General features: G+C 52.6%; 1 protein-coding gene across 10 annotated transcripts in view; it reads right to left on the bottom strand.

Moving 5' to 3' along the window:
• The window catches only part of SHANK2 (SH3 and multiple ankyrin repeat domains 2), a 433,543-nt gene that overhangs the window by 299,440 nt on the left and 107,805 nt on the right, over nt 1–26,298 (bottom strand). For all 10 annotated transcript variants that reach the window (XM_056801156.1, XM_056801157.1, XM_056801152.1 and 7 more), the window contains exon 4: nt 23,793–23,906. In XM_056801156.1, coding sequence (XP_056657134.1) covers nt 23,793–23,906 — 114 coding nt within the window. The remainder of the gene's footprint in view (nt 1–23,792; nt 23,907–26,298) is intronic.

The raw sequence follows: 26,298 nt of genomic DNA, 5'->3' as shown, positions 1-26,298 counted from the left end.
TCCCAAATTCAGTGGCCCCACAGGCGGGATCTCTGAGTGGGGAGGCATCTGAGAGGCGCCGAGTCCAATCATTGCCTGAACAAAGGCAGCTGGGAAGCAGGAGGCGCCTTCCTCTGGCATCTCCACGCCAGTCTTCAGAGGGAAGCCCATCCCTCTGGGGGGCCCCTTCCTCCTTGGGACAGCGCTCCCTCCCCATCGGGACGTGCTTCCTGGCTGTGAACTGGGCACATCCTGGCTCTCCCAGGAAGCCCCTTGTCAGCGTTTGTTATTCAGTGGATGGCACGTCCGGCCCAGTGTGCCCAGGCAGGGCCAATCGCTGTGCAGCACGGGTCGCCCAGCGTGCCGTGTGCAGGCTTGGCACGTCTCCGGGTCCTTCGGGCTTCGGCCTCCGCCCAACCAGCACCGACGACACCTTGTGAAAGCCCGCTGCGCGGCGCCTCATCCTGCTTTCCCCACACTTTTATGTTTGTGCTATTTGGAGGCTGCAGCGGTGCTGGTGGGAACACCCGGGAGCTCCTCCGAGGCGCCGCTCCCCTCCAGGCTCCCTGGGTTCAGGGGAGATGTGATCGCTGGCTTGGGGAGGACCAGGGGGATTCAACAGTGAAATAAGCGGTTAGGCAGGAGCCTTTTAGACAATGAGGCATGTATGCACAATGGCACCTCTGGCCTCCTCCTCCAGGAAGGAACTCTGCTTGCCTCTGGGATCCTATCCCTACCCTGTGCTGGGCACTGAAAGTGCTTCACGGTCTGGCTCTGCCTGTCTCAGATTTATTCCACATTGTTGCCCTTCACAGACTGCTGCTGAACCCAGAATTCCATCTCTCGCTACGAGATCGGCACAGGAACAAGGGATCATAAGTCCCTTCTTGGAGCTCCATCTTCTGGCCCCCACTTTTTGGAAGCCTTCATTGATGGAAGGAAGCCTTGAAGGCACGACTCGGGCATCCCTTTGTCCCTGAAGCCCACTCAGATTCCTCAGTAAGAGCCTTCTCTTCCTTTTGGTCTGTCTGTTTCTGTGTCTGTCTGTCTGTCTCTGTCTGTCTGTCCTCTCCTCTCCCCATCCCCTCTCTCGGCTTATTTGTCTTTCCCTCTGAATGATGCATCGCCCAGTGGAAGGTGAGCCCTCCGAAGGCAGGGACTGTTTCCTATTGGGTGGCTCATCTCTACGATAAGCTTTTTGCAGCCCAGTTCCTGCCCACCATGCCAGCCCTGTTTCACTTTATTGTCCATCCTGGGGCAGTTGGCCTGCTCATGATTCCCAGGTATGAGAGCCCCTCCCCAGGCTCTCACGTGGGTGCCCCCTGCCCTGAGGCCCTCCCTTCTCACTCCTGGGTCCTTGAAAGCACCCCCAATGCCAGCCCTTCCACGTGCCTTTCCTGGGGTGCCTGGCGACTAGCGGTCCTTCCCTCTGGAAATAACCTTGTGTTATACTTTTTATGCAACTGTAGCTACAGACTCTGCATGGAACCTTGCCACATGCCTTTCCCAAACTGGAACCAATCTGTGGGTCTGGATTCGAGTTGCTTCTCGATCCACATACAGGGTCCTCAGCACATAAGTAGGATGCTCTGTGCCTGCCATCTCTTTGAGGACTGGAGTCAAAGCCGTGGCTTTTCCAGGAGTCTGGCTGTGAGAGCTGGCCTGTATGGCAAGCTGAGCACCGAGGAACCAACGCTTTCCAGTTGGGGTGCAGGAGAAGGCTTTTGGAGTCCCTTAGATGGCCCAGAGATCAAATCAGTCATTATGGAAAGAAGTTAATTCAGAATCTCTGCCAGAAGGTTAAATGATGCTGAAGCTTCAGTCTCTGGCCCCACACCAAGAAGAGAGGACTCCCTGGAAAAGGCCCTGGTGGTGGTGAGTCAGAAGACCCCAGGAGAAGCGATGGAAACAATGAACGTGGCCTTGGACAGACTTCAGGAGACAGTGGACGAGAGAAAGGCCTGGTGGACCTGGTCCATGGAGTCATGCAAAGTCAGACAACAATAAGCTGCTTATTCATGAATGTGCTTTATCCCCCTGGAGTCATGATTCCATTTAGCAATTTGCAAATGAGGGCATAAAAGGCGTGCATGAAAAGTCTTTAATGCACCTTAATTAGTAAATAATCTGCCCAATTACCTGTTTCTCCTCTTTAACAAGTATGTTCCTTTGAAGTACCGTAGATTTGTTTCTGCAGCATTTTGAAATGGTTGTGATCACATGCAAAATTATTTTGTGTTTTTGTGGCGATTAGATCAAACTTTGAGCAGCTGGGAAGCGCAGTGGATAGAGCACTAAATTCCAGAAGACTCTGAGTTCAAATCTGGCCTCAGATACTTACTAACTGTGTGACCCTGGACAAGTCACTTTATCCTATTTGCCCAAGTTTTCTCAAATAAAAGATGAGCTCAGGAAGGAAATGGCAGACCATTCTAGTATCTTTGCTAAGAAAACCCTAAATGGGGTCATGAAGAGTCAGACACTACAGAACAACAAATATCAAACTATGTAGCTGACTTAATTCCTGAAGTTTCTCAACCTGTCATCAAATTGTTTCCAAACATCCCTATGGGGGCAACCTTTGCACACAAATTGATTTCCAGTGAATGATCAGATACAGGCACATTCCCTTCCTTGCTTTCTGTAGGTTGAGGAAGTCCCCCAATCCCCTCTGTACCCCACACCAGGGCCTTGTCTGCTAGGTAAGAACATAGGATCCAAATGTTACACACATTTGGATTCTGGCATCACGCTGTTGGGCTGCTGGAGGATCAGGAGGGCTGGGCAAGTGCACTACAAGCCACAGGAGCCCATCACAGTGCCATGCGTGGCCTACAGAAACAAACCTCTCCTTGATCATACTATGGTTCTTTTCCAGTGTACACTTGGCCCCCATTGATGTTACTCTTCTTCTCACTGGTGGATTTTCAGAAGGAGGTGGAGGAGGCCTACCATGTTCTAGGCCTGGGGCTCAAGGCTTTCTTTATAGATATGAGCTCATCTTAGCTTCCCAATGACCACAGAAGGTAGGCGCTATTATTATCACTGCTTTATAGTTGGGCAAACAGCCGAACAGGTCCGATGACATGCCCAGGGTCTCAGAGCTAGCAATTCTCCGAATGTGGACTTGAACTCAGGTCTTTCTGACTTGAGGTCAGCACCTAATCCACTGCTCCACCAGTTGCCTAATGAACTTTTTTCCAAATGAACTTGTGGACAACAACAGCCCGTTTGTTGTTCAGTGGTTTCTGAGAAAGCCAGTGAAGAATCATGTCCTAAGAGAGTCTTAGAAAGGTTAGTGTCTGGAGAACTGTTTCCAACCCAATAGTACATTCCCTGGGACTTTTAGCATGTTTACCATTTAAAAGGATGCTTGGCCCTTGCTAATAAAAGCAAATATTTGATATGATGGAGCCATTCGTTCTCCCTGTTTGCTTGAGGGGCTAAAAACAAGAAGAATAAGAATCACTTTCCGTATTTCAGTGAGAGACTTGCCAATGCGCCTGCCTTCCCGGGTCCCACACAGAACCGGACTGGAGTGGAGGCTGCCCGCTGGTAATCAAGTATGGCAAACCTTTGCTCCAATACAAGTCTGACAGAAAACGAAGTTTCCATAGCACGTGACTCTCCTTATGCCACACCGCACACTGCCCAAGTTGGGACTCACTGCATTAAAAGGTTGCTTGTATTCAACAGAATTGGTGGAATTGAGAAATCGAATTCAGCGTCTTGTAGACGACTACAAGCCCCAAGTCTTGCTGGATCCCTTTTTCATTCTGCCAGAAGGTCCCCTAGAAAACAGCCATCATTAGACTGATAACTGTACGTGTAGAGTTTTCCTGCTGATAGACTAGAACGTGCTTATAACGAGAGAAGGTGAATGTTTGTTCTCGATGTGGCTATTATGAGCTGCCTCGTCCTGTCCAGGCCTTGCCTCGTGCCATCCCCTCTGACAGGAACGGCCTTGCCCCAACCCCTGCTGATGGCGAAGGACAAACTGCTTCATGAAATCCAGCCTTGGCGTTCTCTCCCTCTTCGGGTCTCCTCGCCGTTGGCTTGGCCTCCTCTTTCGGCCGTCTGCCTGTGCTTTCTGTGCAACTCCTTCTTCTCCTGAGCTCGACGGCACCCCGAGGCAGTCAGTGTAACCCATCCCTAAAGAGAAATCCCTTCGATAGCATCCCTGAGGAGCCGCCATCCAGCCATTTCTCCAACGAATGGGAATCCCACGGATGCCCGGGAAGCTGCACGATTTAGAGGATCAAGAGCGCCGGAGCTGGCGGCAGGAAGCCTCACCTTCCTGGGTGCAAATCAGGCCTCAGCCAATTATGATCTGCACCACCCTGGGCACTTCACATCCTATTTTTCTTCATCATCATCTATGATCTAGATAGTGTGAAAATAGATCTCACTGTATTGCCTCAACTTCCTCATCTGTAAAATGAGCTAGAAGGAAGATGGCAAACCACGCCAGAGTCTCAGCCAAGGAAACCCCACATGGAATCGCAGAGTCAGACCCCACTGAAAAGTGCCTCAACTACAGCGATGATCAAGGCCCAGCTAGAGGCAGCCAGTCCATTCCACTTTAGAGAATGCTAAAGGTGAGGAATCTGTCCACTGGGGAGAAAAGCGAGAGAGGAGGCGGGGGGAAGGCGAAAGAGAGACAGAGGCACCAACGGGGGAGATACATGGGGGGGAGATTTAATCCTGCTTGATATTCTTAGGTGCATGGCAGCGACGGATTCCCACTGCTGGACTCGCTTTTTCCTTCTGTACCCAGCCAGTGCCATCTAGTGTCTTCCGAGGGAACCCAAATGTTCACCATGAGAGAACGCTCCTAGTTACAGAGCCAGGAGCCTGATGAAGCCAAGAGGGGAAGCGAATGGAGGGGAACAGCACAGAGCTTGGACGCCCCTCCTGGGGGATAGCGAAGGTCGAGGCTCGATGATCCCATATTCCCCTGGACATCTGCAGCAGACTGGAAGCACCCATCGGCCCCTTGTCTCCCGGACACAACGGCCCTTTGCTGGTCTTGGTCTCTGAGTCTCCGATTCATCCTCCACCGTGCTCACAGGCCAACGGACCTAAAACAGAAGCCCGATCCCTTCCCGTGTGTAACTGAACTCTCAGTGACTCCGTATTTCTCCTCAGAAAAATATTTAACCTCCTTCTCCTGGCATTTAAAGCCGTCCTGAACCTGGCTGCTACGGGCTTCTCTAGTCTGATTTGTAATTCCTCCCTTCCATAGGCACCAGAGCCCAGAAGACTGGAGGAGCGACCACCTCTGGAGTCAAATGGGTCAGTACTTCACTTCTCACCTTCCGCGTTCTGACGAGCACTGTCTCTGGGCGGCTCCCCCCCCCCCCCCCCACTTATATCATCAGGCCGGCCTCCGAGGGACCCTCCAGAAGTCTCCGTCACCGTCCCGGCTGGGGTTTGGGCCCCCACCAGCGTGCTCCCGACTGATCATTAGTTAGCTGGTGGGCTCCGAGAGCTCTGAACAAGGCTGTGTACTGAGAGGACGTCCTCCGGCATCTCCCACATGCACACACAGAGCCCACGGAGGCAGCAAGAAGAACCTGAGAGACGAGCGCTGCGGATGGCCACAGAGCAGGAGGGCGGGTCAACGGCGCCCCCCTGAAGCACAGCGGGGACATCTAGTGCCTGCCGGGGCGGGATGCCGGCTGCAGCCTCCTCTCAGGTCTCCATCCTCTTCTCTCTCCTCTCTCTCCTGGGACACCAGGCGAGTGTCTTCACCTGGACACCAGAGGGCGCCCATTCCCGGCTCCCGGCGCAGTCCAGGAGAAGCTGCTCAGGGCAGGAGCCTCTTTCTCTGTGTCCGGTGCGGACACAAGGCGGCCCCTGCTTAGGCCCGTGTCTGCCCCCCCCCCCCGGCCCCCCCTTCTGCCTTGTCCCTGAGTCTGCCTGGCTGCGCAGGGCTCGGGCGGGCAGCAAATTCCCTGGTGGGCCTCCTTTGGTCACAGAGAGGTGGGAAATGAGGGCGGGCTGGAGGCGGGGACCAGGGGAGGAGCCCAGCCAGCCTGCCAGGACTGGGGCGGGCGGACGAGGCCCTGAGCACCCTGTCCCAACGCATGTGGGCACTCAGCCCCCCCCAACATGGCCTCCCATAGACGGGTGCGTGTACACATGGCCGTGCCTCGCCCACGCGTGTGCCACACACATACCCTCCCACAGGGACGGCCCCGCCCCACCAACGGGCACCCCTTGTTTCCTTCCATCGTTTCTGCCGGGCCTGAGCTGTCCCCAGCCCATTCGGCCCTTCCGGCCATCTCCGTCAGCTTCTCTTCAAGATGAAGCAAGGGAAGGCAACAGGGGAAGTGACTTGCCCAGGGTCACACAACCGGTTGCCAAATGTGCTTCCAGGGCCAGGACTCCTCCTGGTGCCCTCACACACTAGTATGCACACAGCCACGCGCACACTCCGCCCCCTCCACAGACTCCACCCCGCCCCGCCCCTGAGCTGGGACCCGCCTTCCTCCCCTGCAGGCACTCTCCAAGCCCAGCTGGTGTCTCCGGGCTGGCGCGCTATGGCAAGCTGCCTCCAGCAGGGGGCGGCAGTGTCCAAGAGAAAGGGACGCGCAGCCTTTGGCCCACACGGCTCTCTGGGGCCCGGCATAGGCACATCTTTCGGGGACCCAGAAATCCAGCCCAAGGACCGGGGCCCGGAAAGGGGGTCTCCCGTCTTACACGGGGCAGCCGTTTGGGGCTGAAGCCTCCAGAAGGCCCCTCTGAAGAAGCCGCTTCCTCCCCAAGAACCCTGGGGCGGGGACGGCCAGCTGGGCGGGTGGAGGCGGGGAACCTGGGTGGCTTTCTTTTCTGCCGGAACAGGAAATGGTCCCCCCCTCTTCCTGCAAAATTGGGGCCCACGTGTTTGGGATCTGCAGACTACAGCATGTTTACCATTCCGGAGCCGAAACGGGGAGGGGCTTAGCTTGCCCCGCCCTCGCCCCGCCCCGCCCCCATTTAATCAGTCCATCCCTGGGAGCCCTGGGAAGGGGGCGCAGAACCCCCTGCTGGACCAAGAGCCAGGCAGGGCTTCTCCGGAGAGGAGGAGCACTCAGGGGTGGGGGGCGCGAACAGGGCGGGATCCCCAAGAACTGCAGGGTCATTAGAATGGAGGCAGAGGGGGGCGCCCGGCTCCCAAAGGTGCGGTCCGGGAAGCCCCAAGTCCTGCCAGCCCCAAGTCCTGCCTTGGCTCTGGAGAGGAGAAAGAGGGCGGATCCAGAGGGCGCGCGTCTCCCCATTTTACAGAAGAGAAAAGGGAGCCGGAGTGCCCTAGAGCTCGCGAGTATCCGAGATAGCAGTTGGGAACTTTGGCGCTGACCCGAGACTGGGAGCCCCCAGGTTCCCCCAGCCCTGCCCTGCTTTCCCCCAAACAGCTTTTGCTCCCCCGTGAAAGCTCTGCCAGGAAGCTGGCGAGTCACATGCTGCAGGGGGTATCCACAGAGAACCTTCTCATCCCCCAACACCAGCAGGACCCTCTAGATCCATGTGGGCAAACCTGTGATAAGTGTGCAGCGGGCTGCTCCCCTCCCCTCCCCCTCTCCACCCCACCTGAGGACATTTGTCACAGGACCCACCCCTCTGCCCCAGGCCCAATGGGAGATCTTCTCCCTCCCCAGCCTGGGGTTAGGCAGGAGGGTTGCAGGTTGGGCATTCAGTCTCTGGTCTCTAAAAGGTTTGCCATCACTGCTCTGGAAGGCAGGTGGCGCTCACTCTCCAGCCAGTGCCTTCTTGGCCCCCCCCCCCCTTTTCCTCATCATCAGGCTTCACCCCTTCCAGTTGGGCTTGTTTTAGAGAAGAGGCTGCCCAGCAAGTAGGGAGTTTGACAAGCCAGAGCAGCCTCCGTTTTAACTTGAATTCCAAACCTGTCTTAGCTTTGCTGCTCTCATTAAAAGAATAACGAGCTGTTGAAAAAGCCATTATGCTCTTCCTGTCGCCACGTATTCCAGAAGCAGGCTGCAGAGACACTGACAGCCTGTGCCATCCACTGGGGGAGGCAGAGGAGGCCCACAGAGTGGAGGCTGGCAGGGTCACTGCCCTGCCCTCCACAACACGGCCTGACCCCTTCCCAGCGAAGGCTGCTCTCCTGCTCCTAAACCCAGCCAGCAGGGGCAGTTTCTGGCACGGGGATGCCCTCGTTTCCAGCATGAAGTCAGCCTGGTGGAGGAGGCCCTGTCGCGAGGGATGGCGGGGCTTGTGCTCAGGAGGAGACCCAGAGGCTCTAAGCAGGACGGGCCTCACCAGGAGGCCAGGCCCGGCCACAGAAGGACTCTGTCTGTGGTCCAGAGATTAGCTTAGCGAAGCTGGGAGAAGCCCATCCCCGGCAAGGTGGTGACCACCAGGGGAGCCCAAACCCATTCATGGTGGCCATCCACTAAGGTGTCACCAAACGGGGAAGGAGGGCCCAGCCCGGGGGGGGGGGACCCAAAGTGGCTCCTGATATAGAGGAGGAAATGGCGTTCAGACACATAGAATTCCCTAAGCATATATCAAACACCTACTGGGAGCCAATGAGCATATATTAAGAACCTACTGAGAGCCAATGAGCACATTTAAGTACCTACTGAGAGCCAATGAGCACATTTAAGTACCTGCTGGGTGCCAATGAGCATATATCAAGTACTTTCTGAGAGCCAATGAGCATATATCAAGTACTTACTGGGAGCCAATGAGCATATATCAAGTACCTACTGGGAGCCAATTAGCACATTTAAGTACCTACTGAGAGCCAATGAGCATATATCAAGTACCTACTGAGAGCCAATGAGCATATATCAAGTACCTACTGGGAGCCAATGAGCATATATCAAACACCTACTGGGAGCCAATGAGCATATATCAAGTACCTACTGGGAGCCAATGAGCACATTTAAGTACCTACTGAGAGCCAATGAGCATATATCAAGTACCTACTGGGAGCCAATGAGCATATATCAAACACCTACTGGGAGCCAATGAGCATATATCAAACACCTACTGGGAGCCAATGAGCATATATCAAGTACCTACTGAGAGCCAATGAGCATATATCAAGTACCTACTGGGAGCCAATGAGCACATTTAAGTACCTACTGAGAGCCAATGAGCATATATCAAACACCTACTGGGAGCCAATGAGCATATATTAAGAACCTACTGAGAGCCAATGAGCACATTTAAGTACCTGCTGGGTGCCAATGAGCATATATCAAACACCTACTGGGAGCCAATGAGCATATATCAAGTACCTACTGAGAGCCAATGAGCATATATCAAGTACCTACTGGGAGCCAATGAGCACATTTAAGTACCTACTGAGAGCCAATGAGCATATATCAAACACCTACTGGGAGCCAATGAGCATATATTAAGAACCTACTGAGAGCCAATGAGCACATTTAAGTACCTACTGAGAGCCAATGAGCACATTTAAGTACCTGCTGGGTGCCAATGAGCATATATCAAGTACCTACTGGGAGCCAATGAGCACATTTAAGTACCTGCTGGGTGCCAATGAGCATATATCAAACACCTACTGGGAGCCAATGAGCATATATCAAGTACCTACTGAGAGCCAATGAGCATATATCAAGTACCTACTGGGAGCCAATGAGCATATATCAAGTACCTGCTGGGAGCCAATGAGCATATATCAAGTACCTACTGGGAGCCAATGAGCACATTTAAGTACCTACTGGGAGCCAATGAGCATATTTAAGTACCTGCTGGGAGCCAATGAGCATATATCAAGTACCTGCTGGAGCCAATGAGCACATTTAAGTACCTACTGGGAGCCAATGAGCACATTTAAGTACCTACTGGGAGCCAATGAGCACATTTAAGTACCTACTGAGAGCCAATGAGCACACTTAAGTACCTGCTGGGAGCCAATGAGCATATATCAAGTACCTGCTGGAGCCAATGAGCACATTTAAGTACCTACTGGGAGCCAATGAGCACATATTAGGCACCCACTGGGTGCTAGGTTGGCACTGGGGAGAAAGACAAAGACAAAATCATTCCTGCTTACAATATCCATCCCTGGAGATGACAAGGCAGCCCAATGATGATAAGGGCCATACCAGCGAGTGCTAAGTGCTTCACCTCTATTTACTATCTCGTGTGATCCTAACATCATTGTGCTGTAGGTTCTGTTATTCTTCCCATTTTACAGATGAGGAAAGTGAGCTTGAGGGTCGCACAGCTCATGAGCATCTGAAATAGACCCTAAATGGAAGTCTTCTAGAATCCAGGTCCAGCTGTCTGTCCACTCTGGCTCCATGCGGCTTCCGACTATCAGGAATTTTTCTCCTTCAGGTGAGGGGGTTGGGAGTCATCCCCCCTCCCCCTCCCCTGGGCACACACTAGGGCTGAATGAACAATTTAGAAGGGATTTCAGAACTTTCTGCTTTAACTGTCTGGAAGAACCAGTTAAGATGCCCGGTGGGCACCGTGCCATCCTGGTCTTCTGCCCACTTCTCATTCCTGCTCTTGTGATTCAGCCTTTCCCGCAGGTGGCCGGCTGTGGGTTCCAGCCATTCGGGGAATGGAGGTGGGGGCTGCAGGTCACTGCTGAGAAATGCGAAGAGGCCAGATTTTGTTGTGGAGTCATTTTTGGTCACGTCGGACCCCATCTGGGGCTGGACACTGCGGCAAACAAGCTGAAATGACTCGACCAGGGTCACCCAGCTAGAACGCGTCGGAGGCTATATTTGAACTCATGAAGATGAATTCCCGATGCAGAGCCCAGAGCCCAGGGCTCTCTCCGCCGGGCCACCAGACAGAGAGATGCACTGGAGGATGTTTTGGCTCCCCCGATTTTTGAGGACAGCAGAGAGTTCTGAAGAGCAAACAAGATCCTTTCTATCTACTCTCTGTACATAGAAAGGATGACCTGAAATTCTTATAAAGTTACTGATTCAGGGGGCAGCTGGGTGGCTCAGTGGATGCAGAGCCAGGCCTAGAGAAGGAGGTTCTGGGTTCAAATCAGCCACTTCCTAGCTGGGTGACCCTGGGCAAGTCCCTTCACCCCCATGGCCCAGCCCTTCCTGCTCTTCTGCTTTGGCACCGATACACAGTATTGAGTCCAGGACGATGCAAGAGTTTAAGGAAACAACTTTACTAATTCAGGATGGTCAGAGGTCGCTCATGGTTCTGCCTGGACAAAGGGCAAGAGCTCTAAGCTGACTCGTCGCCTCTGGCTGCTCCAGGGGCAGCAAGCTGTAACCGGGAGGAAGACCACGAAGGCTGGGGCTTGGCCGGGGTATGAGCATCGTCTGACACACGTTGTGAGCAAAGGCACGTCCTCAGACTCCCCGGAGACTTGGTCTTCTCCTCTGGAAAACGGAACTCACAATCGACATATCCCCCTTGTGCTGGAGGGCCGTGGAACACCCGGAAAGAAGTCCTGTCTGGTCCCAAGTCTTCTCTTTGGTCTCCTCCATTAGAATCTAAACCCATTTAAAGTAGGGAAGGTGTGTTACCGTCCTATCCTCACTGTGCGACACACAGTAGGTCCTTCACAGTACTTGGTGACTGGTTCATTTTACAAAGGAGAAACTGAGGCTCGGGGGCAGAAATGACTCCCCTTCAAATGCTCGGTGAGTTAGTGGCAAAGTCAGGCCTGCCACTGAGCTCTTGGGTTCACATCCTCCCGGGTCCCACATCAAGCCCATTCCTGCCCACTGTCTTACTGGCTCCTCCCAAGAGCCCCTTGCAGGAGGGATCTGAGTATTACAGAGCCTCAGAGCTAGAGTCCAACCTGTACCTGCGTAACAATCCAACAATCTGTCATTCTCCCTCACCTGCAAAATGGGGGGGGGGGGGGGGCTGGAGGAGACGGCCTCGGAGGTCTCGTCCAGCTCGGGGTGGATGATTCTGTGATCTCAAAATCTAAAGTGAAAGGGAGTCCGCTATTCCCCAAGACAAGTCCTTGGACCGGGCTTTGTGATGAAGGATCATTCATTCATTCATTCACTCATTCATTCATTCATTCATTCACTCATTCACTCATTCATTCATTCACTCATTCACTCATTCATTCATTCACTCACTCATTTTTACGAGGACCTCCGAAATCTAAGCCAGCCTCCTGGGGATGTCCACTCAGTGCTCTGATGCCTGCTCCGGGACAAGCAGATGATTCCTGATTCTTCTCCATGACAGCTCTGACTCTAGAGCTACCCCCTCCCCAAATCTCTTTTCTGAGCCAGCTCCCTCTAGTCCACTTTAGTTCAGTCTCTCTACCAGAGCCTCTGGACTCCACCTCTCTCCAGTCCATCCTCCACAAAGCAGCCCAAATGACTGCCAAAATGCAGGTCAGACAGACATTCCCTTATTTATTCCACTCTTCGGTTCAATCGTTCTTCATGGGGTGCCCGCCTCTTCATGATCTCCTTTGAGGTTCTCTTGGCAAAGAGCCTTTTCCCCCTCCAGCTCGTTTTACAGGTGAGGAAACTGAGGCAAACAGGGTTACGGTCTACCTTGCCACGGGTCACAAAGCTATTAAATATCTGAGACCAGATTTGATCTCAGGACGCCTCTTCAGGACTCCAGGCACTCTGGTGCCACCCGTGGTCCATTCCCAAACCCTAATAGCTCCCTATTGCTTTAAAAAATGTTCAAGATAAGGACAGGAACCATAGCCAGCATTTCTATAGAACTCTGCTCTATAGAGAGCCCTTGGAATCCTTCTTTATTTTAACTTAAACATTTGTTTTCAATTACACGGAAAATAATTTCACGAAGCCTTTGTTCTTCCTGATCTTGGAACCTCCCAACACCCTATCAGGTAAATTGGACACAAATTCCATGGCTTAGACACAGCTCCAGAGCAGGATGGGAGCTCCTACTTCTGAAGGCAGAGCGCCATCTTGCTGCCTGGAGTATCTCTTCTCTTTTCACTGATAAAACGGGCACAACAGTTCTCTTCCTTCCTAGCACCCTGCGGTGCTTCTCTGACATCGGTCCCCTCCATCTTGCTTTTTGGAAACCCTTCCCTTCCATCTTAGAATCAATCCTGCCTATTGGCTCCAAGGCAGAAGAGTGGGGAGGAAGTGACTTGCCCTAGTCACGCAGCTGGGAAGTGTCTGAGGGCAGACTTGAATCCAGGACCGCCCATCTCTGGGCCTGGCTCTCCATCCTCTGAGCCCCCAGCTGCCCCTGGCCCTCTCCATCTTACACTAGACACGTTCAGCTGAACTCATCACCACTGTCCTGGACTGCTCCCTCTTTAGCATCTTCTTTTTGAAGTAAATTTAATTTTTACATATTTTCCCGTGTTTCCATGCTCCATTTTCTTTCCCTCCCGTCTCTGGCCCCCCTCCCCCTCCCAGAGCAGCCGAGCAATTGCACTGGGCTGTACAAATGTTGTCACTTGATGCCTATTTCCATCTTCTTTATTTTTGCCCCTTTAGCATCTGGTATTGTCCCTACCAGGGAATCTCTGCACACTGCAAAAGCCTGGACTCTAAGCCGGGGCAGAAGCGACCTTTCCTCCAGTCTATTGCCTCTAATCTCGGCGCAGTATCCAGGTCCTGGCCGTCAGGCACCCCCAAGTGGCCCTTGAAAAGCCCCTGAGAAGTCCTCCCTGGAAGCCTGCCGCTGGGGCTGGGAGAGCCGGCCACCCCTGTCCAGCCCCAGGCAAGGGGCAGCTCTGAGCCACGTCCCAGCTCTTCTCACTAGCCGATCCAGGATTCAGAAGCCCCACCTCCCCACGCGGGGTCTGCGGGCTCCCACCCGTGGCCTGCCTGAGCACAGAGCCCTCCGCCTCCCCTCGCTGCAGAGGGCAGGGATTTGGGGGTCAGTATCAGAACTGGAGCCTGTGGATCTGCCCCCTCCAGGATGTGCCAAGAGACCACATCTGCTCCAGAAAGAAGCCATGCGAGGAAAGGAGGCGTGAGAGACACAGTGCAGGGATCAGTCTGGAAGAGGAATAAGGGAAGGGCGTCTACAGGCTCTTCAGTGGTCGCCAGACACACTACCGGCTCCAGGCATCTTAGAAGTCAGGTTACCTCTCTGTTCCCATCCTTCCCAGCACACGCATGGGCACACACATGTAAAGTCACTGAATCCACCAAACCATAGTGCAGGGAAAAGAACACAGCTGTAAGGCCACCAGGCCACAGACGTGTGTGTATGTGTGTGTGTGTGTGTGTGTGTGTGTGTGTGTGTGTGAGAGAGAGAAACGGCCTTAGAAGCCATCACTGCCAACCTCTCTTTTTATAGGGAGACGACTAACCAGAGAGCTTGCACAGGTCCTAAGTGAGGCAGCTGGGTGGCACAATGAATAGCGAGCACCTGGCCTGGAGCAAGGAAGACTTGAGTTCCAAACCAGCCTTACTAGCTGTGTGACCCCAAGCAAGTCGCTCAACACAGTTTATCTCAGTTTCCTCATCTGTAAAATGAGCTTGAAAAAGAAATAGCAATCCACTCTCCTTTTTGACAAAAAAAAAAAACAAAACACCAAAATAAAGTCTTAAACAGTCAGACCCAACTGAAATGACTGAACAACAACAACAATGGCACTTTCTGTGGCAGATACAGAAGATTTGAACACAGGTCCTTGACTACAAATCTGGGATTCTTTCTACTGTCCAGTCCAATTTTAGCTCTGTCATTAACTACCTATGTGAGGTCGGGAAAAGCCATCCATCTTCCTTGACCTCAGTTTCCTCTTCTGTAAAATTAGGGAAACTAAACTTTCTGATCTCTCAGTTCCTGCCCAGCAGGACTTTCTGAAAATGCCAGAAAAAAATACACCAGTAGGGAACTCACATTTGGATCAGTTTACAGGAATGGATGAGAGATGCTCACAAGATGATAAATGATAAAAGGGCAATGACCTAAGAAGACGCAGATGAGCCAAAGCTGGTGGCACAGGACAATCGGGGAGTCCCACAACCCAAACCTAGTCTTTCTGGAAGAGCCCCTGCCTCTACAGGCCACAAGGAATTGTGTCTCTCTTCTTTTTTCGAGTCTTGATGTTTCTAGAGCCTGGAAGATGTCCCAAGGCCCCTCCTCAGAGAGGATTCCATCAGATCCCCAGAACAATGTTGGGACTGCACACTGCAAGGTTTTGCAGAGATTCTTGGGGTTTTTTGTGTTTTATTTTCATATGATGAAAAGAAAGGTCCAAAGGAAAAAGGGACTCTCCTAAGGTCATGCAGGTAGCATGCAGCAGAGCCAAGATTCAAACATAGAAACAATATTTTCTCCTGCATTGTGCCTCAGCCCACCATGCGACAGTAGAAACACCATGATTTAGGGGGAGAGGACATAGACACCCCTACAAGGGTGCCCTGCTATCTGCATCATTTAGGTTAAGAATGAGCAGCCAGTTCTTCCCTGCCCCAAAGAAATAAGAAGCAGGATGTACATTTAAGATAAATCCACAACATCAGTATCTTCTCTAACACAAGGTCAAAGAGCTCTTTACACATTACTTTATTGAACCCTAGGAGGCCTTTCCTGTCCCTCCCATTCTCCAATGGCCAAAGCCTTCCCCTAGAAGAAGACCTTTCATTGATGACCAATCTTGTAGAACCTAATTATTTACATGATGCCTCCCCCAGAATAGTAGAAGATCTTTGAAACAGTTTTTTTTTGCCCTCCTTTTTAGCCTGGTACATAGTAGGTGCTTAATAAATAGTTCCTGAAATAAAGAACTGGAGGAATTCCATGTCAACTGGATCAACCTCCAGGAAGTGATGCAGAGTGAAAGGAGCAGAACCAGGAGAACATCGTATACAGAGACTGATACATTGTGGCACAATTGAATGTAACTCACTTTGCTACTAATAGCAATGCAATGACCCAGGACAATCCAGAGGAACTTATGAGAAAGAAAGTATCCGCATCCAGAGAAAGAACTATGGGAGCAGAAACACAGAAGAAAAACATGATTGATCACATGGGTTGATGGGGACATGACTGGGGATGTAGACTCTAAGCGATCATCCTGGTGCAATTATCAGTAATATGGAGACAGGTCTTGATCAGTGGCACATGTAAAACCCAGTGGAATTGCTTGTTGGCTATGGGAGGGGAGAAGGAGGAGGAGAGGAAAAGAACACGAATCTTGTAACTATGGAAAAAATTTCTTAATTAATCAATTAACTAAAAGAAAAGAAAAAGAAAATAAATGGTTCCTGATTGACAGATTCATTCACCAAAGGCTGCATTTTACCATCTAAATTTTATGCAATGGGAACCATCACAAGAGATTGGTTTTTGGAAGTCTTCTCCCTCCCCCAACCCATTTTCCCAAGGAAAGTTTTGCTAACAACTGGGTAGACTTTTGCTTGTTATCATGAAGGAAAAAATGCAAAACACCTTCTGAAATACGCCCCCCCCATTATCCTTCCTCATCCACCATGTCTGGGGGGGGGGAGGAGCTTACAAAGTGTCTGCAGCATTCCTACCAGTATGGGCGTGAGGGAGAATGGCCAGCCAGCCTCTGATAGATAACTGGCTACAAGAGAAGGCAGGAGGGACTCTGGAGGTGCCAGTCGGAGAAGCAGAGGCACGGGCTTTGTCTTCCTACAGGCCCAAGACAACGAGGCTGCCCCACAAAGCCCGAAGTGCCTTCCTGTTTACCAGCGGTTTTAGAAACAGCTGCAATTTGTAGTGTTGAATGATACAATATGCTTCAAGGGCTCTCAGGATGCTGGATGATTATGTGGCAAAATAAACACAAAGGCTGACTTGGAATCCACCCAAAGACTCTAAGAGCTGAGGATCAGGGGCCTTCTTGGACATCAGCCTCAGGGCAAGGGAGCTTGCTTATCTCTCATCAGTCTATGGGGCCTCCCGATTGCCCACTGAGATGGGAGGAGACAAAGCACTTACAAAAAGACAAGCCTTGGGAGACCTAGGGAGGCCCTCCCCTCCTGGGGGTCCCAGACACAAATGATCCAAAGTCTCCTCCAAAGACGAGCTCAAAGCTGTCCGTGGCACTGTCAGCAGAGAAGGGACACAGCCCACCAGAGCCACGCCTGGGGGTCTCGCCATCAAATACAATGTCCCTGCCTTGGCTCAGGAGAGCTGGACCTGCATTTCGGAGTACAGATAAATACCAGAGTCCCCATCCCAGATAACAAGATCCCCTTTCCACATGGCTCTATTTACCTTAGTTTGGAGCAGGAAGTGCATTTGTGACCTCCCAGCTCCCATTTCAATCAACATAAAGCAAGGGAAAGGTTATTAGTCCCCTCTTACACCTGGTTGTGGCCCAAGGGCGTACAGTTAATAAGGGCCTGATGGCAGAATCACCAAGTCTCCGGCTCAGCCAAGCCCTGCCTGGAAATATATTTGCAATGAGGGCATCCAGCAGTTACTCGAGACCTTTGGGAGAGGAGGAGGAGATGCAAAGTCAAGATCCGATGTTTCCCTCTGAAATCAAAGACCTTCTGCCATCGCTCACAGCCTTTTCCTCGTGGAAACAGCCTTCGACTAGGAGTCAGAAGGTCCAGGCTATGATCCCAGCGACCTGCCTGAAAGACTGCAAAGGAAATACCTGGAGCCTCTGTTTTCTTTGTCATCTGGAACATGGGGAGGTTTGGAGGGTCTCTTCCAGCCTCCAGGCCAATGACAGAAGATGGAAAGGTGAGCCCCTGGCCTAAAAGCTCTTCCCAGGCTGGTCCCCCTCCAAGGCGTGTCGGGTGATGAACAAAAGGTCCTCTTAAAGATTTCTTAGGGAAATGTAAGACCTCATTTCCCCTGACCCAGGAGAGTTCTTAAGGGCAATCTTCTTAAAAGGGGCGCCACAGATTTCCTCCTGCAAGATTCCCACAAATCATCCCACGTGAAGGGACGGGAGGAGGGACGCTAACACTTGGGCTAATTTACTCTCTCTAGGCTGGTAATGCACGCATTAGAGGAATGCTACATTCAATGGCATTCTTCAGGGCACACTTGTGACTGGAGTGCAGAGCAGAAAATGACTAGGATGGGATTATGAGGTTCTGCTTCCTTTATTCCCCTTGACAGCTATGATCATACAATTAGTAAGTATCTGAGGTGAGATTTGAATCTGGTTCTCCAGACTCCATGCAAAGTGTCTGATCTTTAAGGGATCCTCATTTAGATTGGACTGTGTTTGCCTGTTCCATGGCAAGAATGCTGTGGAGAGAGCAGAGCTGGCCCTGGCAGAAAGCCCTGCACAGAATCATGCATGCTCTTCCTGCAGATGCCATAGAAAGACGGGAGCTAGATGGCAGCACCACAAGGGGAATCTGGGACTGACAGAAGGACCAGAGCCAGACTTCCTGTGTTCTTCCCCATCTTCCTCTTGGATAAAGGGATGGACGGCAGTCTCTCTAATTTGCAGATGACACAAAGGTGGGAGAAGGTGAACTAGCTGGATGCAGGCCAGGGTCTGGAAAGGCCTCGGCAGGTAAGACTGGTGGGCTGAATCGAATGGGATGTGATATAATGCTGACAAATGGCAAGTATTGGACACAATTTGGGGAATCAGTTTGTAAACACTTAGAGCAAGTCCATAACAATAAAGGCATGGCTAGAAGCAGATCATCTGAAAAAGATCCCAGGGTTTTAGTGGACTCCAGATTCAGCAGGAGTCAACATTGTCATATAGTGGCCAAAAATAAATTAATTCAGTCTTGAGCTGCATCGAAGTCACAGTCAAGAGGCTTTTATAAAAACCCCGTTATGTGCCAGGGTCAAGGCTCAGTGCTGGAGCCCTGAAAAGGGCATTGGACTTTCCTACTATTTTTGGAGTCATGAGCCCCAGGTTCAAGGCTCTGTTACTCACTTCCCTGGGTCACCTCAGGTTAGTGACAACCTCTCCCTGGGCCTTGGTTTCCTCAGCTCTAGAACTCAGTACAGGTGGGAGAGTTGGAGGATATGGCCTTTGAGGTCCCCTCCAGCTCCAGACGTATGTATGACCCCAGAAGCCCAGAAACTATGCTCGACCCCCAGCAGGCAACCTCCGGAGAACTGGCAGTGTGGTGTGCCGGACCCCCAACACTGGGCTGTGTATGGTGAGGATCACGTGTGGGCATCACTTGGGGGAAGATGTACAGAAATGGTGAAGAGTGGCCAGAGCAAGGCAACCAATATGGTGGAGGATCATGAGCTCGTACCATCTAATTATCGGGGGAAGGAACTCGTCCTTTTGTCTACGTCCTCACAACACTAACACTCAGGATCATTCTCAAGGCAGAATAAGCGCTGAAGACACGTATAGGAAGTGGATGACTGACTACATCTCTGGGGAGGCTTGGGAATGGAGCAGGAGGGCGTGATGGCCTTCCTTAATGACTGGAGGGGCTATTACCTTCCTCTCCGTCTCCCTCTCTCTGTCTCTCTGTCTCTCTGTCTCTCTGTCTCTCTGTCTCTCTCTCTCTGTGTCTCTCTCCCTCTCTCCCTTTCTCTGTCTCTGTCTCTCTGTCTCTGTCTCTCTCTGTCTCTGTCTCTCTCTCTCTCTCTCTCTCTCTCTCTCTCACACACACACACACACACACACACACACACACACACACACGCACGCACGCACCCCTCTCAGCTCTTTTCCCTCTGGTTGGCCCCATGATGAAGTCTAAGCAGTAGAAGATCCAGCCAGATTTGAGCTGCTCAAGTCCTTCAGAATTCTGAGCTTATCTGATCCACTGAGCTATAAAATGAAGATGATCAGCCCTAGAGCCCGAGAGAAGAGAGGGTCACTGTTGTTCTACCTGCTTCCAATGGGGGTGGGGAGGGGGGGCTTCTTTCTTGCTGTGTGCCCCACACTGGGCTTATTCCTCTTCCTAAGGCCTGTTTCTTCTCATCTATTTTTGAAAAATCAAAACTCAATAGAAAAGCTATGGATGTTTTCCTTTAAGAAAGAATGAGACCAGGGAAGCTGCCCAGCTCAGCGGATTGAAAGCCAGGCCTGGAGACGGAAGGTCCTGGGTCCAAATCCAGCCTTAAATGCTTCCTGCCTGCACGATCTGGGGCAAGTCATTGACAAGCCCCCTCTCCCCCCTGTACAGTTCTTCGCCTTGGAACCAATAAACATTGATTCTAAGATGGAAATTTACTTTCAAAACATGTGGCCACGGTCCCGGCTCTTCAGAGGTCCTTCTTCTGTGGTAAAGCCTGGCAGAGCACACGCCGGCCGAATGTCTGAGGCTTAAAGGCTGCGGACCACAGAGGGCACAGGGGAGAAGGCCTGGCTGTCTCCCCTCATAACAAGGGGGAGGCTGGCACCACGCTAGCTTTCAACAACGCATTTGGCTCTTGGAACTCACAGAAACTGAACTAACTCAGCTCTTGCCGTGGACCACAATGAAAGCTAGTGGGATGTGCAGGGGAAGTTCTGCCAGGGAGGCTGCACGGTCCGAGGCCAGGACTGGGAGCAGCTCAACAGGGCAGCCCAGATGGGGCAAGGAACGAGCCAGGAGGAGCCATCCAGGCTCACCGGGGGGGGGGGGGGGGGGCACCACCCAGCAGAGATCAGGGAGGGGCAGCCATCGCCCTGGGGGGAACGGGATGGGGCAGGGAGGGTCTCGGGTAGGAGGCGGCACGTGACTGAGTCTGGATGGGAAGGCAGAGGAGCTGCGATTTCCAGCCATGGAGGAGGGCTGGTGTGAAGACACGGAGGAGGGAGAGAATCCTGTGAGCTGGGCACAGGCAGCTCGTCGTCCAGTTTGGCTGGAAGAGAGCCTGCGTGTGGAGGGAAGCGAAGTGAAGTCAGGCTCAAAGGTGAGCCGCAGCCAGACTGTGGGGGCCCCAAATGCCAGCCTCGGCCGGCTGCGTTTCCTCTCAGGAGGACGGCTCGGCGCGCCTTCGGGGCCTTTTCAAAGCTTCCATCCCAAGAGGGAGCCATGGAAGGCGCTGGAGAGAGAGAGTCCCTCACCTTTGGGAGGCCTGCTTCGGTCATGGGCTGGGAGGAGGAAGAGCCCGGACACGGGAGGGTGAGGGGAAGACCAGGGCCTTGGAGAGGGAGGACGAGGGGCTCAGAGGAGGGAGAAGGACCCTGAAGGAAGACTCGAGCCCAGGGGGCGGCTGGAGGGGAGGGTGACGCCACAGGGTAAGGCACGTGCCTGGAAGGAGAGCCACCTTCCTAGCTGGGGGCAAAGAGGATTCATTCTGTTCGCCCTGAGCTCGCGCTGAGGGGACAGCCGGGGGTCATGCCTGCCGGGGCCGGCCGGACCAGAGAGGGACAGAGATGAGGCCTGAGAAAAGGGACTCAAGGGCTACCAACAGGAAGATGGCCGACCCCCAGGGGGATCCCCACGCTGAAGGGGGCTCTCCGGCCCTCACAGAGCTGCCCAGCAGGATGGGGAAATGAAGGCTAGGAGAGGGGAGTCTGGGACGGAGGACGTCATTGTTCTTGGGCTGAGAGAAAGAAGAATGTGGCCGTGGTGGACAGAGAATGCAGGATAGGAGGTCAGTCCTGGTGTGCTCCCTGATAAGAACAACTGAGGCTGAGGGCAGCTGGGTGACTTGGTGCAGATAGAGTCCGGCGTAGAGCAACAAGGTCCCAGGTTCAAGTAAGGTCTCAGGCACTTCCTCACTGTGTGACCCTGGGCAAGTCACTTCACCCCCTGGCCTAGTCCTTGCCACTGTTCTGCCTTAGAACCAATACAAGGTATTAATGCTACGATGGAAGTAAGTCCTTTTTTAAAAGAGAATAACTAAGATCCAGAGCAAAGGTTCAAAGTTGGATGGATGGACGCTGGGATGCAGGGCCTCCCCAAGGGGATGGCTGTGGGGATGGACGCTGGGATGGATGCTGGGAGGCAGGACCTCCCCGAGGGGACAGACGCTGGGAGGCAGGACCTCCCCGAGGGGACAGCCGGAGGATGGACACTGGGATACAGGGCCCGAGGACTCCCTCATCGGGCAAGTAAAGAAGGGCGAGGGGGAGAGCCGATCATAAAATATCCGAGCCGAGGAGACCGGGCATTTCTGTTTCATGGCTGGCTGGACGAGGCAGGCGAAGCTCCCTAGAGGAAGGCCTTTCAATCCCTCCACCAACAAAGAAGTCACGTGTGGGTGATGCCCATGTGTACGGGCAGGAGATGGGCGACAGTCCAGTAGAGATGACTGAGGAAAGGCAAAGGGCATGCGAGAAGGCTGCAGAGAGGCCAAGGCAGAGGAGGACCAAGAATAAGCCCTCGGAGCCTGCAGTGAAGAGGCCACTGGCGACCTCGGGGAGGGGAGAGTCCTCGGCCAGAGGTCCGGATGACTCCTTCCGGGAGTCTGTGTCGAGTAACAGGGATCCCATCAACTCCAAAGCGAGTGAAGAGCTGAGTGGGGCGTCCCAGGAAAGCCTCCCATCTAGAACGTTCACTCTGACAGGCATTGGCCGGGCTTCCATTTTGCTCACTTGCCTACGCTAGGCCCTGAGAGTGCAGGAGGCACACAGAATGGCCCCGGGGGAAGCCTGGGGCTGGGGAAAGGCTTGGACTCCTTTACTGGCTCAAGTCTTCCCTGTCTGGGCCCCACTTTCCTCCCTGAACACCAAGGAGTCAGGACTAGAAGGTCCTTCTCGCATCCCAGTTAAAGCCTCCCAAAGTGAATCCTGGCTCTGTTTGGGCTCCCCTTTCGGTCCATCCACCCTGTTAGAACGAGGGGCCTCTTTCAGATGCCACCACTGAAGCCCAACCCTGCCTTGGAGGGCAGAAATAGCGCAGAAAGCTGGTGAGCGCCTCAAATAAGCCTGTCGTGGAGGGAACAGCGTTTGGCTGGGGAGCCACCAGAGCTTGAAGTGGATGGGAAGGGAATCAGCATTTATAGAGTGCCTACTGTGTACCGGAGGTGCTATTATTTGGTGACGCGCCCAGCCTCGTGTTTGAGTCTAGACTTGAACGCGAGCTTTTGACTCCCGGGCCAGTACCAGAAGGCCTTTCTGGAGGTGAGAACGGAACACTAATGCTAAGGCTCCAACAGTGCTTCGTGTTTGCACGTTATTTCACTCGAATCTCACGTCATCTTCCTTTTGCCAATAAGGACACGGAAGGCAACGTGCCCCGCCAGGGCCACCTGTGCCCTAAACTGCCTAAGCCAGTTCACACGTTCCTGGGCCGGGCCTGCTGCTATTCGCTACATCACCAATGAGGAGGCCGCCCGATTTGGGGAGAGAAAGGGTCAGATTCCAAGCACCGAATCGGCCCAGAACGCACCCCCGGCACGCGTGTTAAGCACGCAGGCACATACGTGTCTGCGTGCGGCACGCAGAAGGAGACCCTCGGATTTAGGAGGAAGCATCGGCCGGCCCGCCCCGCGTGAAGAAGTGTCCAGATGGCTGGGAAGGGAAAGCCAAGGACGCACTGCGGCGGCTTTCCTGGAGAATGCTGGGAACCCCAAACACACACCCTGCGCGTCTAGGTTGGGATCATGCCAGAAGCGGCCACGGGCTGACCTCCCTTCTGGGTGGGAATCCCACCGGCAAATGCGGAGAAGAAAGCGCTCGAAGGCCAGGACAGACGCAGACTTAGAGGGAGGACGAAGAGCTGAGCCGCCTGGGAAACTCGGAGGCCCCCTGACTCTGAAAGCACCCAGAGGTCCATTTATGGGAAGCAGCCGGGCTCGATACATGCCTCCCTGAGCCGCCCGCAGAGCTCTCTGTTACACCCAGCGGCCGCCAAGCCTCTCCCATCGGGTGAGCGTGCCTGGCGGACATACGGTACGCTGCGGCTCCTGCTGGCCTTCCTTGGCCCTGCCGGCTCCTCGGCCGCCCATCACTGACCCTTGCGGCACGTGGATGAGAGACCTTAGCCTTGTGCTTGGCCTCAGGGATGCCCTGAGACGCTCTCCCCAGCTGGGGGGGAGGGAGACGGATCGCCGCGGGCACCGCGTCTCCTTACCTGGCTTGCTCTCATTCGGCTTACACTGAACTTCTTCCACACACTCGGCGGGAAACCAGCCGATGTGCCCCCGAGTGCTGCCTTCCCAGAAGCCGCCTTCGCCGATGCTCAACACTGCCGGGGGAAGACACGGGAAGACATGTTAGACGGGTTTTCTCGTCTGCACCCCCAAGTGACTTAAAACAAGACCTGCAAATGAACTCTGACAGGGACGGCACAGGGGAAAAGAGGATCAGACCAGAAGAGTCTTAGGGACACGCCCCAGCAGGTTGGATCAAAGGCAGAATTTGAACCCACGTCCCCTGACTTTTTCACTACATCGTATCAAGTTGTCACCAGCACCATCTTAAAGAGTTGTTTTTGGCAATGAAAGGCTAAAAAGCCCTTAGCCATGCCTCTAGTATAGGTCAGAGGCAGGATTTGAACCCAGGTCCATCTCACCCCAAGCCTAGCTCTCTGTTCACTGTGCCACCATGCACCGTGAATGGCTGTTGTAAGAATGGAATGAAATACATTAGCTCTAGTGCTTGGTAAACCCAAGTGTTAGATGTGTTTCAGGAAGAAAGGAACTATGTTCCACTGGCTAGGAAAGAATAAGAGGGAAAAGGCTGCCAGCCAAGCTGACGAGGGCTGAACCAGCCCCCTTGAATGTCCGCAGAGCACACCCCCTGGGAACCAGTCGCCTCCGTCCCTTCCCTTCTGGGAGGTGAGCTGGCAGGAAGGCGAGCAGCCTTGAGGGGGGCGGCCCCGAGGCCTCGTCTTGGTTCTCCTCAGGACCCAAATGGGCCAAGGCCACACGCACCCGGGGCTGAAGGCCAGTGCCAGGCTGGGGTGGCCGCTTCAGAAAGTGCTGCCCTTACAGGAGCTTCATTTAATGATCTGAAAGATGTTCTTTGTTGAAGGTGGCAGCACAGCCCAGCTGCCCGGCGAAATAATCCCTGCGAGGAGCTTTTCACTCAAGGAAATCAATGCCAACTCGATGGCATCTGGCCGCCCTCTGCTGACTCAGGGCCCACCTCGTTCCCACTGAAGACAGACCGGCCAAGGCCTGACCCAGGAGCCATCAGCTCTCTCCCTGCAGCCAATAGCAATCTGGGCTGTGCGTGGCCACAGGGGCAAACTAGAAGCAATAGTGGGAATTGTAAAGGGGAAGACTTGGACATCTGGGTCCAGAAAATGGCCAGACCCTCATGGCTGGGTAAAGTAGAGCAGGCTGCTGGTGGGGAGAGGGAGGGAAAGACCTCCCTTCCTCAGAGGTCTTCAGAAAAGGCTGCTGGGCCAACCCAGAGTGAGAAGACTATGGGGTGAGGTGGGTGATTGTGAGGGTCATTTCCAATTCCAAGGAGAATCATTATCATTACCACCACCACAATGACAGTAACAACAATGACCACAATAGTAACACTAATAATAATACCAACAGACATTTGAATAGCCCTTTACAGTTTATAAAGTACTTTGTGTCTATTCTTTTAGCAACTCTGGGAGGGAAGAACAATGATGATACTCTTTTTAGAGATGAGGAAGATAAGTGATCTGCCCAGGGTCACACAACTAATAAAGGGTGATGGCAGGATTTGAACTTGGGTCTTAATCCTGGAACAACAGAGAGCTTCTTCAGACCTGGTTGAAACAAGAACATAGTAAGAATGCCTATCCTTTGAACCAGTCATACCATTATTGGGTTTGTACCCCAAAGAGATAATAAGGAAAAACACTTGTCCAAAAATATTCATAGCTGTACTCTTTGTGGTGGCAAAAAAATGGAAAATGAGGGGATGCTCTTCCATTGGGGAATGGCTGAACAAATTGTGGTATATGTTGGTGAGGGAATACTATTGTGCTCAAAGGAATGATGAACTGGAGGGATTCCACGTGAACTGGGACGACCTCCAGGAAGTGATGCAGAGAGAGAGGAGCAGAACCAGGAGAACATTGTACACAGAGACTGATACATTGTAGCACAATCGAAGGTAACTGACTTCTCTACTAATAGCAATGCAAATGACCCAGGACAATCCCAACAGACTTATGAGAAAGAAGCTCTCCACATCCAGAGGAAGAACTGTGGGAGCAGAAACACACAAGAAAAACATAGGATCGACCATGTAGTTCTATGGGGATGTGATTAGGGTTTTGATGTTAAAAGATCACTTTACTGCAAATGTGAATAACATGGAATAGGTTTTGAACAATGATACATGTATAACCCAGTGGAAATGCTTGTCAGCTCCAGGAGGGGGAGGAAAAGGGGGGTAATGAATCATGTAACCATGGAAAAATATTCTAAATAAAAAAATAAAAACAAACCAACCAACCAAAAAGGACATCATAATAGTCTAAGCAAGGACCCCAAGTAGTAAGACCTTAGTTACCTAATGCTTATTCTTCCTATGGCTAGTTTCTCTTTGTGATATGATTCTGCCAAAGATATTTGCTTCTCAGTCACTTTCTCTGAAAGGATGAACAACTCACTTGTTTATGATGTTCTGGACAGGGAGACCAG

Source organism: Monodelphis domestica, chromosome 6, assembly GCF_027887165.1.
Source record: "Monodelphis domestica isolate mMonDom1 chromosome 6, mMonDom1.pri, whole genome shotgun sequence".
Classification (NCBI taxonomy): domain Eukaryota; kingdom Metazoa; phylum Chordata; class Mammalia; order Didelphimorphia; family Didelphidae; genus Monodelphis; species Monodelphis domestica.
The sequence above is the reverse complement of the archived record's forward strand: the minus strand, read 5'-3'. Positions and strand labels throughout refer to the sequence as shown.